Here is a 12,408-nt window from a genome sequence, read left to right on the forward strand (position 1 = left end):
AAGTTATGTTTGCGAATGTCCCCTTCATTGTTTGTAGCTACTTTATAGGGGAGAGGGGTCAACTATATGCAACTTGGGCAAATTAAAAAGGGAAACAGGAAGGAGAAAAAAACAAAATCCTTACATCTTCTTTGACGCTTCTTGTTATGTATTAAGATTCTACATAGCCGCCAATAGGTGAAGTCTTAGTTTTTAATGAGACGACTGACTGAAATGCTACAGAAAGCATAAACAAAAGTTTTGGTATTGAGAGAGTTTAATGGAAATTTATATAAATGAAGAAATTGACTTCCTCAGCTACTTTTTTTGACTGCCAATAGGCAGCCATCGAAGTGGAAGACTGGAGAATAATAAGTCCTCAGCGAATACATTATCAGATGAGACGAGGAGAAAAGGACATTTTCATTATTTTCTTAATCTCTTTTTCCGGGTATAATCCATCATGTATATATTCTACTAGATCAACACACCTACTTTATTATATGACAAGGTTTTTTTTTTTTTTTTTGCGCAAATAATATATGACAATTTGTAAGTCTTAAGTGGGAGGAAATTGAATGAATAAAAGAGAACACTCATTTCTCTTTATTCCCTTAAAACCTCAAATTTTCATTCCCTCAAAAATTGGAAGAAATGATAGAGAATGGAATTAGATTTAATGAATTTTTTACGAAAACTCCCAAAATACCCCTATATACTCAACCCTTTATTTTAAAATAAGGGTCCAATTAAAGATTACATGGCAACTTTATAAGCATAGGACACTTAAGTTGCCATGTCAGTTTGTAAGTGCCTATAGTAAAATTACAAATGCCACGTCACTTTTCTGTTAGCCACATAAGTAATATTTTTAACAGAAGTTAGTTGGATGAATAGTACTGTTTATTTTTTAAACTTTAGGGACCAATAATGCTCAATTGAAACTTGAGAGACCAATTGCGCTCATAGGATAAACTTCATGGACCAATAGTGTAGTTTCGCCAAATGATTTCATTCCATTTTCTCTATGTTACTCCCAAACAAGATTACTTACATTCCATTCATTTTCATTCTTCTCCATTTATTTATTTTAAAACATTCAATCAAGGTTACTTAATTCCATTTCATTCCATTCTTTTTCCTTGCTTAAATACATTCCATTCCATTCTCTTATGATCATTCAATTTCATTCCTTTATAAACTCTCAAACGAAGCCTCAGTGTCATACTTATGTAAAGAATGATACATTCAGTACGTATCTGGTTTCTAAGATAAGAAAAATAGATAATTAAAATTAGCCAGAGGAGATAAACTTAACTTAGAACTTACAAGGAATTTCTGGGAGAAATCAGTGGAATAGTTTAGCAACCAGAACAGCCCAAATTGTTGACCATTCAATATTTTAGCATTAGTCTAACCTGTGGCAAGGCTGACTCGTGTAAAAGATTGAGTCTAGGTCTCAATAAATGTATTTCTCATGCTACCTTCAAATGAGGAATGAAACGTAAACTATTTGGTTTGTAAACGCTAGACAGAGGAGATAAACTTAACTTTGAAGAAATTTCTGAGGAAATAGAAAAAGAATTTAGTGGAATATATAGCTGAGAAGCCAGTAGAGCCCAAAATTGACCATTCAATTTTGTAGGGGAAATGGCTAAATTCCCTTTATTTTTAAAGTATGTAACAAAAAACTATTTTTTTCATCAAAATATCTAGTAAAATGCTTCCGTTTTAAAATTTGATTTTATCAAAACTGAGTTTTACTTAAAATTCGATATCCTCAAAATCAAGTTATGTGTGTATTTTAAAGTAGAAATATGTATAGAACTCAACATTACTAATGTCAAGTTTCATCTAGAGTTACAAAAATATGGGCATTTTACTAAATACTTTGAAAAAAGGGTTGTTTTGCTGCATACTTAAAAAATTAAAAAAAGGGCATTTTTCCCCGATAATTTCATTATTTAGTCTAACCTGTGAGCGATAAGGCTATGTGTTTGAGGCTATTTTTGGACAACAATTCAACGAAGGCCCAGGAGCCATCCAAGCCCACAGCCCACAATTACAACTCATATAGCCATCCAAAATTAACTCAAGTTGGGTCTCTACAGTTTCGGCCCAGGAAGCCCATTAATTTGGCCGTTACAGATGGCCTAATAATAACCACCAAGAACATCTGGTACGCTAGTAAATAAAAAGATCACAGCTGGATCAAGGCTTATATTAACCAAAACAAGTCCTTTCATCTCGTGGACCAAGCCCATAGAAGGAAGAGACAGCTAGCCATCAAATGGGAAAAGAAAGGAGTATTCCATTGGAGGGCAAAATGGTTATTTCACATCAACTTGGATCCAACTAAAGCCTAAGCATTCACAATGGAAAATTGTATCATATCTTATTTTATCATTTTTAAAAGCTACTTTATTAACTATACTATACAATTTTACAACACACCTAACATCCCAATTTTTATTTTCTTATTCTACTCATTAAAATAATATATATTACCCACTAAAATAATATAATATATTCTAATACAACTATCTCTCTCTCTTCTCCCCCATCTCTCTTCCAATTTATCAATTAAAATATATTATAATTTTTACAATTGTACTACAAAGCCATTCTACATTTAGGATGGCACTGTAGCACAATTGCAAAAAAAAATTTCAATTTTGGCATTTTACAAGTCCGGTTGCCAATGCTTTTTTGTGCCTTGATTGTATTTTCCCCTACATTTCCCATTTGCAATTGCCAATGGGAATGCTAATGAGCTTTAATTTGAACACTTGTTAGATCATTGGACCCATGTTTGATGTCATGACTCATGAGTAAGTAAGATAACCCATAAAAATCCCATCAAACATAAAAAATAAAAAGGAACTCATAAAAAAAATGTTATACCTTCTGTGCAATTAGGCTCCACCCATCACCATAATTTCTTTCATAAATCAATGGTTAAAATAGCACTAATGAGGGATTATTGGAGCCTTTGGCTCCAACAAATTCAAATGAGGGTTTTTTTTCCATTGTTGCGAAGTTTATATAGGATATGGCAGTTTGACTGGGTTAACCAGGGAACCGACCCAAAGGCTGGTTTAGCTTACATTTTGTTTTGGAAAAAATGCTGAAAGTAGTTAACACTAGGATTCAAACTTGGTATCTTTAGGCTAACATGCATATCTAGTATGTCAACCATTAAGCCACAAATCTCGTGTTGGTCAAATATAAAAAAAATTATATATATATAAATATATATATATATATATATATTTATTAACACTAGGATTCATACTTGGTATCTTTAGGCTAACATGCATATCTAGTATGTCAACCATTAAGCCACAAATCTCGTGTTGGTCAGATATATAAAATATATATATAAGCACAATTTATGAATTATATTTATTAAAAAATTAAGTGACATATCACGATTCAACCCCAATCGAACTTTGATATGATCTTAAAAACTTTGAACCTCTCTCTTTTTCGGTTCTTTGAATAGTTTGAGTTTCAAACCATGGTTTTTTTTCTCTTGTGGAGGTGGTTTACAAGTATTTCATCCAATCATACTATTGACTTTCAAATAGAGTAGTAATGATGCCTCATTTTAAGAAGGAACACTGCTTAATAATGAGCCAAGCTTATACCAAGTCGATGTTTCTAACTTTCCCCCCATTTAGTAGGTTTTTTAGTGACTCCAACATCATTATAAATAAGGGAGAAACCAAAATGGGGGGGAAGAAGATTAGATTTAACTTTAGACTAGTAAACACGATATACACACATACTTGAAACACTTGAACACTTATGCACCTTGAGACCTTAGGGTCCATTTGGTTGGGGGATGGAAAAATGGGAAAATAGAAGATATTTTAATTTCTCTCATTTGTGTTAGGTTGGAGAGTGGAAAAATGGAGAAATAGAAAATAGAATTTGTATAAGTTTACTCTCATACTCCTATTACATAATTTTTTTTTTTACTTAAATAATATATGAAGAAAAAAAAATGTATTATTTTGGAATAAAATAAGCAAGCTAAACCTTCAATAAAGAACCCATAAAAGAAAAAGACAAAAAAAAAAAAAAAAAAAAAAAAAAAAAAAAAAAAAGAAGAAGAAGAAGTTTTGTTGAGGAGTTTTGAGGAGGAGAAGGGGTAGAAGAATAATTTTCATCCAACCTTTTCTCTTTCCCATTTTCTCTCTAATTTTTTTGGGTAAGGGAGGGTGTTGAAAAGTCGTGGGCCCGAGGAGAAAACAATCTGGCCCACCATTTTCTCTCCCCCAAAATCACCCCAACCAAACACCCCTCCCACCTAAAATATCTCCTATTTTCTCTTTCCCATTTTCCATCCTCTCTATTTTCACTCTAATCAAATGGACCCTAAAGCTACATTAAGTAGGTGTACAAAACGTATTTACGAGTTCTTAACTACATAAATAGGGGTGCCTCTTTTTCTTTCAACTCATTACTCCTTCTTTCCCTTATTTCCTGAAGCTAACATCTATTTCCCTCAAATTGTGGGAGCCATTTTTGCAAGCTTTATAGTTTTGGCATCTCACATTTGCTAGTGTAATACCTTGGGGCTTGACTAATTGTACATGCCTCATGATTTGTTTTAGCCAAGAGAAAAGTACGAGTTGATTACAGCTAATATAAGTTTCTAATACAGTAATACCTTACTAGCTTACTCTCTTTATATATTTCTATATGTCTTCATATAGTGCTACTTATATAGTACATTTATTGGCATGGACTTAATGCATAAAACTTTTGGACATAGACCAATATATTGGAAATATCAAAAAGTGCAAATCAATTGAGTTACTAAACCCTTTCTATTTTAAAGGTTTGCTGGGAATGGAGAGGAGGAGAATAATAGAGAAAATTATATATTTTTTTTCTACCTTACCATTCCCTTCTCCTCCTCTTCTCTAACCTTAGTCCTCATCTGGGAGGAGGGAATAAAATGAAATGAAAATAAATGAAAAGAATATTTTTAGAATATTCTTATATTCCTTTGTTTTTGAGTTTTAATAGAGGGAATGGAAAATTCATTCACTTGTTTGAGAGTTTAAGTGGAAGGGAATGAAATTGATAGGAGGGAACACTTATTCTTCTCTATTCTCTTAAAACCTCAAATTTTCATTCTCCCCGAAATTGGGAGGAATGAGAGGGAATAAAATTAGATTTAGGCTTCGTTTGGGAGTTCATAAGGTAATAGAATGGAATGATTATAAGGAAATGGAAAGGAATGGAATTGAATGGAATGAAATTAAGTAAACTTTGATTAGATGTTTTAAAATAAAGGAATGGAAAATAATGAAAATGAAAATGAATGGAATGTTTTAAAATTTGAGGTTTTAAGGGAATAGAGAGGAATGAGTGTTCCATCCTACCCATTCCATTCCCTCCCACTTAAACTCTCAAGTAAGGAAATGAACTTTCCATTCCCTCCAAATAAACTCCCAAACAAGAAAAGAATATTCTAAAATTATTCTTTTCATTCATTTCCTTTCCATTCCCTCCTCTCAAACAAGTCCTTAATGAATTTTTTACTAAAACTCCCAAAATACCCCTATATATTCAACATTTTATTTTAAAATAGGGGTCTAATAGTAATATTGTCATAAAATGATTTCATTCCATTTCCTTTATGTTACTCCCAAACAAGATTACTTACATTCTATTCATTTTCATTCATTTCCATTCTTTTATTTTAAAATATTTAATGAAGGTTACTTAATTCTATTCAATTCCATTCTTTTTCATTCATTTCTCTTGCTTAAATATATTACATTCTATTCCTTTATGATCATTTTATTTTATTCCATTTACTTCTTCTCTCCTCTCTTTTCATCTGTTCTCAGCTAAACATATAATAGGGTTAGACTTTTATTTTATTTTTTAAGGGGGGGGGGGGGGGGGGGGTGTTAGACTTTTATTCGAATAGAAAAATGTACACGTATAAACCGGAGAATATAATTTCCAAATGGCAAAAGAGTCAATAGCTGAAACTTTTGGTTAGTAATCAGGGAAGGTAGAGTAATGTCTAAGCTAGAACATTTTAATGTTAATTCTATCTCCTGGTAAAGCTGGGCGTTGAATAGATCTGGGGATCTTCTTAGACTACCATGAATTCTCATAATTCTTAATTTGGGTATTCAAACATGTTGTGGTAGATCTTGGACTATAGCTATTATCATTAAAGAGATTCCAAAGATCTTCCTTCTCGACAACGTTTTTCGAATGATTTAAAATATATTTCTAATTTCCAATAAAGAAGTTTTCTAAATGATATTGTCAAAAATAAAAATAAAACCGCAAGTAGCCTTTGAATGTAGCATATATGGTGCCACTTTATAATTTTTATTTGAACGAAGGTGACACTTTATTTATAATTGAAGCATTCCATTTCCATGATTGCGATTTCATTCAATGGTCGCTGAGAATTGGATAATCAATTACCATTCAAACAGCTCAAATTGGGACTTGTCTATTGTAATGAATTGTATTTTCCGCTATGGTTAATTATTGTTATATACATACTCTTTCACACAACCGTAAAGTTGTACACAGACAAAATTTGCATCAAAATCATGACTTGAGTGTGTGTATAAATTTGTGTACAAAAGTGTATGCGTAATAAATACCACTTTGTGTTTCTGTGGGTTAATATCTTCTAAACCAGCCTTATGCAAGTAAGCATGATTTTGAAACTCGGATTGTTCATTGAATCGTAAAAAGGAAAGGTTCAAGATTTTTGAGGTCAAACTGAGGTCGAACCGAAGTCGAACTGGAATCACATCATAATTAATTTAATAATTATTTTATATATATAAAAATATTAAATTAGAAAAAATAGAAAAATTGACTAAAATAATCTAAATAAATACTTTTTTAAATGCATTTTTATATCACTAATTTTATTATAATGCTTCAAAATCCAACTTAATAGTAAAAATAATAATGATAAACAAAAACTAAAAACGTCAAAATTTAAAAAAAAACAATCATATATTAATATTCACGTTGGGGAGGGGCAATGAGTTAGAAACTTTCAAACTCATTTTTGTCATTTCCAAGGCTTTGTCATGTCACACATGTTAGGCTCACCAAACTAAAAGGAAAAAATAAAGTTGAAAGAAGTCATTTACTTAAACTAAAGGCAGGATACCATGAAGAACGAAAGAAGAAGCAGTAAAGAAACAAAGAAGAAGAAGGAGCTGCGTCATCTGCAATGGGTTAGGTGTTTTTTTTTTTTTTTAAGAGCTTAGGCTGAGCCGTAAGACCCGCTATCTATTTTCTTGGTTCTCTGTTTTCTTTTTCTCTCTCGCAATTTGTTTTTGTATTTTTTATAGTCAAATTCTTTATAGATTGAGATCTGTTTTCCAACCAAATATAGTAAAAAAATGGAACCGTGCAAACCTTTAAAACCAGCCACGGTTCTCAGAACCATATGGCTTGACCTCGGTTTTAGCGGTTTCATACATTTTTTCACATAGAAAGATTCTTAGAGTTAAAAGAACCGGAATGATGAGGGTTTCACAGTTAACCGGGTAGGACCATACGGTCCAATCCAAGTCTAACAACCATACAAGTAAGGCAATAATACTGTTCACAATTTTTCCAAGACTTTAAAATGGTTATTATGAATCTCTTTTTATTTTTTTCGTCTGCCTATACATGTAATGAACTAATTGTGTTCAACTTCCTCAAAAAAGAAAAAAACTAAACTAAAAACTAATTCTGTTCAAACTCGCGCCAGAAAATAACATTTTTGAACGAGTCATATCAAATAATTTTTTACATGTCTTTGACATAGTAGCTTTTCTTTCTTTCTTTATTAATTTTTTTTTTCTAGAATAATGATAATACTACTTGTTACGCCCTAAAATTCAGTTAGTTTATAATGTTATCCTTGACCATGAACCATTCAGGCATTCACATTAGTCATATCAAATAATTTTTTACATGTCTTTGACGTAGTAGTTTTTCTTTCTCTCTTTATTTTTTTTTTCTAGAATAATAATAATACTACTTGTTACGCCCTAAAATTCAGCTAGTTTATAATGTTATCCTTGACCATGAACCGTTCAGGCATTCAAATTACATATTAATTTGTTTATGTTTTGTTTTATATTCTGACTAACATTTGTAAGTGATTATTTTTATTGGAAATATTGTGATCTCCACCCTATAAATGCCTAAACATAAAGGAACATCAGAACCACTTCTAAGTCCTAATTCATCATTTTACTCCATTTCCTTCAGGACACAGAACTTGTGATGAAGATGAATGGTACTTACAAAAGGTAATAAATGCTTATGCCATTCTTTAATTACAACACATAGAGGTTTCAATCACGCAGGAATGCTTCTGCAATAAGCAAAATTGATGTCCATCCTTGATGTTCAGAGGGGGGGGGGGGGGGTGTTCGTATTTACTTTCATAAACTTTTAGTAAAAATATTAATTTTTTTGTGGTAAAAATAAAAATTTAGAATAGTAACAGTATGTTTTGATTTTATTTTGCCTTTTTTAGGTGTCTAGCCACTGTTTATAAGCATCATGTAAGAAGAGAACAATGTTAAAATTATTAGTACAAATTTAACTATATAAAGTCTACAAACTAATGTGACAATTAATGAATGAGATTAGTGGAATTCAAAAGTATAATAAATAATTTTTCACAACAACAATAGAGTACTCTTAGTCCAAAATTTTGGAGTCGACTATAAATCCTCAACGGATTAGTTAGGGTTGGCCATGTGTATTATTTTTCCCTATTCTATTCTATATTTGTATCTAAAATTATACTTTCCGTTAGGTCCATAATTGACACGTCAATTTTTTTACTTTAACTAAAATGATTTTTGGTTTTCCTCAACCTTTTTCAATCCCTCAACTTGAATCAGCTCATTTTTTCTAACTGGTGAAGCATTAGTAACCAACGCTTAAATCCTATAATTTTTTTGAATATTCAATTGATGGACCTTGAATTTCAGGTTGGAGGGCAAGGTGGCAATTATCACCGGAGGTGCAAGTGGGATTGGAGCAAGTGCCGTGCACATATTCCATGAACAAGGTGCCAAAGTTGTGATAGCCGATATCCAAGATGAACTTGGCCAAGCCATTGCCAATAAGCTAGGTGAAGATGTTTGCTACCTCCACTGTGATGTATCGAACGAAGACGATGTTACCAATCTTGTAGACACCACCATTACCAAACATGGAAAGCTCGACATCATGTACAACAATGCAGGCGTCTTAGACCGTCCCTTTGGGAGCATTTTGGATACCACAAAGGCTGACCTTGACCGATGTGTCGGGGTTAACTTGGGTGGTGCTTTCCTAGGAGCCAAACATGCTGCAAGAGTCATGGTACCCCAATGCAAGGGTGTCATACTATTTACTGCTAGTGCTTGTACATCAATTGCAGGACTTTCAACTCACTCTTATGCTGCTTCAAAATATGCAATATTGGGTCTAGCCAAGAACTTGGCATCTGAGCTTGGGCAGTATGGAATAAGAGTGAATTGTGTTTCGCCTTATGCAGTGCTGACAGGCATGAATTCAAAGGGGCTTCATGAAGATGTTGTTGCAGAAGCAGAAGTTAGAGCAACCAAGATGGGTAATCTGCAGGGGCAGGTTCTTAAGCCAGAGGGTATTGCACGGGCTGCTCTCTACTTGGCTAGTGATGAGTCTAATTTTGTGAGTGGGCTCAACCTTGTGGTGGATGGTGGGTTCAGCGTGGTCAATCCAACCATGTTGAAGGCTCTTAAAATTGTTCCATAAAAATATTGTTTTTGGATCTAAATTTATCCTTTCAGTGCTGATTTCCTGATGATGTTAGGGTTTTTCTTTTTTCTTTTTTTTTTGGGGGGGGGGGGTAGGGTTTTTCTTTTTTTTTTTTTTTTGGGGGGGGGGGGGAACTATTTTTGCTGTTATCATGCATCCTACATAAATTTGTGATTGTATCTTATCAAAACCAAAATAAATGTGATTTTATGACTACCCAATAACCATGCATCAAAAATTGGAGGAATAAATCATGAAAGGTGACCTTTACATATTCTATTATACCTACAACCCTCGATGCTAGTGCTCGTAAAGAGCAAGGAGCACACTAGAAGAACCGCTATCCAAAATTTTGTATAATCCAACTATGTATGGAATTGTTTTTTCAACCAAGTACTCCTAGAGAGTGCTATATGGCCAATTTGTAACTAGCTATGGCTCCATGACAGATATACTAGCTTTTAATTATGTATAAATAAATCCATATTTTCACCCAAAAAATTATTTTAAAAAAATCAGTAATAGATATACCCTATATCCAAAATTTTGTCTTGAGCTAGGATTGTTAAGTGTAATAATGTCTATTGGAATATGATTCCAAAAAGTCTAACGCCACAACAAATGGCACAATTTTGTCACAAGCCGTGCAAAAGTTGTGCCGAAACTTGTGGTAAATTAAAGTTGTGCCACTTGTTGTGGCACTAGACTTTTTAGAATGAATAAAACATTTAAAAAAAAATTACCAGTATTAAGAATCTAACTTAACTCAAATTCAATCTAAAAGAGGAGGAGGATTCAATCACAAAAAAAAAAAAAAAAAAAAAAAAAAAAAAAAAGGATCTAAAAGAGGATTAATGGCCAATTCCAAATAAGTTATTAGCTAATTAAAAATTGATTCAGATTTAGGTGGTTTGAATTAAAAATTGATTCAATCATTTAATTGTAATTAAGTTATTAGCTAATAACTTACTAGTACCTTGTTTTTAAAAAAAAGAAAAAGAAAATAATTAGTTAGTACATTTTGGTTGGCCTGAGAGACATCTTAGACCCTCTCCTCCTATCACCTCTATCCCTTCATGTGCTCTCACAGTCCACAGATCGATGGTGATGAAGCACAAGTGCACAACACGCGAGTAATTTTTGTTGATATATATATAGTAATCACAATAATCAAAGTCAATTACAATTAAAAATTAAGTGGGATCCTTTTTACTTATATTTATTTTTTAATGAATCAATTATATTATATTATATTTGTTACAAGCTACATGAATTCGGTCAATTCTAGAAAATAAGATATCAATCGGAAGTATGATTATTATTGCATTATGAAATTGAGTGGTTGATAGGTGACAACTATTTTTAAGCAACAAACCCTCTGTAAGCTACTAAAGTTTTCACATTGATAAACAAAACAGTGTAGATGCAGTGATACATGATTGGAAAAACCATATAATATATATAAGACATGAGGCACAATCCTGTAAGAAATTCCATAATAGTCGTCTCATCACTCAAATGACATACGCCAATACGTCAATAGCAATTAAATGGTACTCTAGGATATATCCCATTATAATGATGTTTATCATTATATAAACCATAAGTTAAGGACACAAATCTTTTTCTATAATTTGTTGGAGTGGGATTAAGATACTTAAGGAACCTTCTTCTCCCACCAAAAAAAAAAAAAAGAAAGAAAGAAATGAAAAGAAAAAGATACTTAAGTAACCTTAGCATATGGAATCTCATACACCCACTTTAAGGTGAAGGTGATGACCAACAATAAAAAATTTATTTAAAAATTTTTAAAGGTGCCTTTTCATATGCCAAATGATATGGAAGGTGCACGATTTTTTTTTTTTTAATAATGCTTGAAGGAGGAAGGGATTTGCATCTTAGATGTTTTCGTTAGAAATATCAAGATGTGTCAATTAGATGAGTTACAAAACTTTTAGCCTAGAGGAGGTGCCAACAAGTTTAATCTTTTTAACAATATTTTTATAACGGACAAAATTTACTACATATTTTGAAAATCTAACCATTGAATTGCATGTTCTTTACACTTGTTAAATTTTATGTCAATCAAATATTATTTACTATATAATTTATAAGCTTATATTTTATGCATAATTTTAAATAGCAAAAATTTGCAATTTAAACAAATTATTGAGGATATAAGAAAAAAAATGTAATCCAATGGTAGATTTTGAATAAAATTGTAGTTTCAGACTACAACCAATTTTGTGGCTTGTAAGGTTGAATTTAATCAACCATGTGTTGGCTTTATTCCGTGACAAATTTTCTTGTAATATAGCACTTAGAAACCTTGTATTTAGGTGGGAATCATGTAAGGGTAGTGTGTGAGAGAGTGTGAAGAAATGTTCAAGACAGTGCAGTGAAGCAGAGACTCGCGGCTAGGACTCGCGGGAGGCTCGCAGCTTGCAAGTCGCCAAAAGTTGCACACGTGCAGAGCATGCAGGGGAGCTAAACAGTCATGCCAGCTGGAGCACTACAGGACAAAAATCCAGACTGCCCATTCAGCTATCTCGAGACTTGAACTCGCGACTCAACCAAGTCGCGAGGTCAAGTTGCCAGCTAACCCTGTTTTGGAAAAATTGACTCTTC

At 32.5% G+C, this 12,408-nt stretch overlaps 1 protein-coding gene across 1 annotated transcript; it reads left to right on the forward strand.

Annotated features, from left to right (window-relative positions):
* The first annotated feature begins 8,042 nt into the window (after window positions 1-8,042).
* On the forward strand, window positions 8,043-9,777 carry LOC115952522 (tropinone reductase-like 1). The gene is made up of 2 exons (XM_031069692.1): window positions 8,043-8,294; window positions 8,988-9,777. The coding sequence occupies exons 1-2, from the start codon at window positions 8,269-8,271 to the stop codon at window positions 9,775-9,777; spliced, it is 816 nt and encodes a 271-aa protein (XP_030925552.1). The 5' UTR covers window positions 8,043-8,268.
* Window positions 9,778-12,408: the final 2,631 nt, after the last annotated feature.

This window comes from Quercus lobata, chromosome 7 (assembly GCF_001633185.2).
Source record: "Quercus lobata isolate SW786 chromosome 7, ValleyOak3.0 Primary Assembly, whole genome shotgun sequence".
Lineage (NCBI taxonomy): Eukaryota > Viridiplantae > Streptophyta > Magnoliopsida > Fagales > Fagaceae > Quercus > Quercus lobata.

Coding starts and splice junctions, on each gene's coding strand:
- LOC115952522 (XM_031069692.1), top strand. CDS start 8,269: ATGAAGATGAATGGTACTTACAAAAG. Junction 8,295..8,987: donor ATGAATGGTACTTACAAAAG/GTAATAAATGCT, acceptor CTTGAATTTCAG/GTTGGAGGGCAAGGTGGCAA.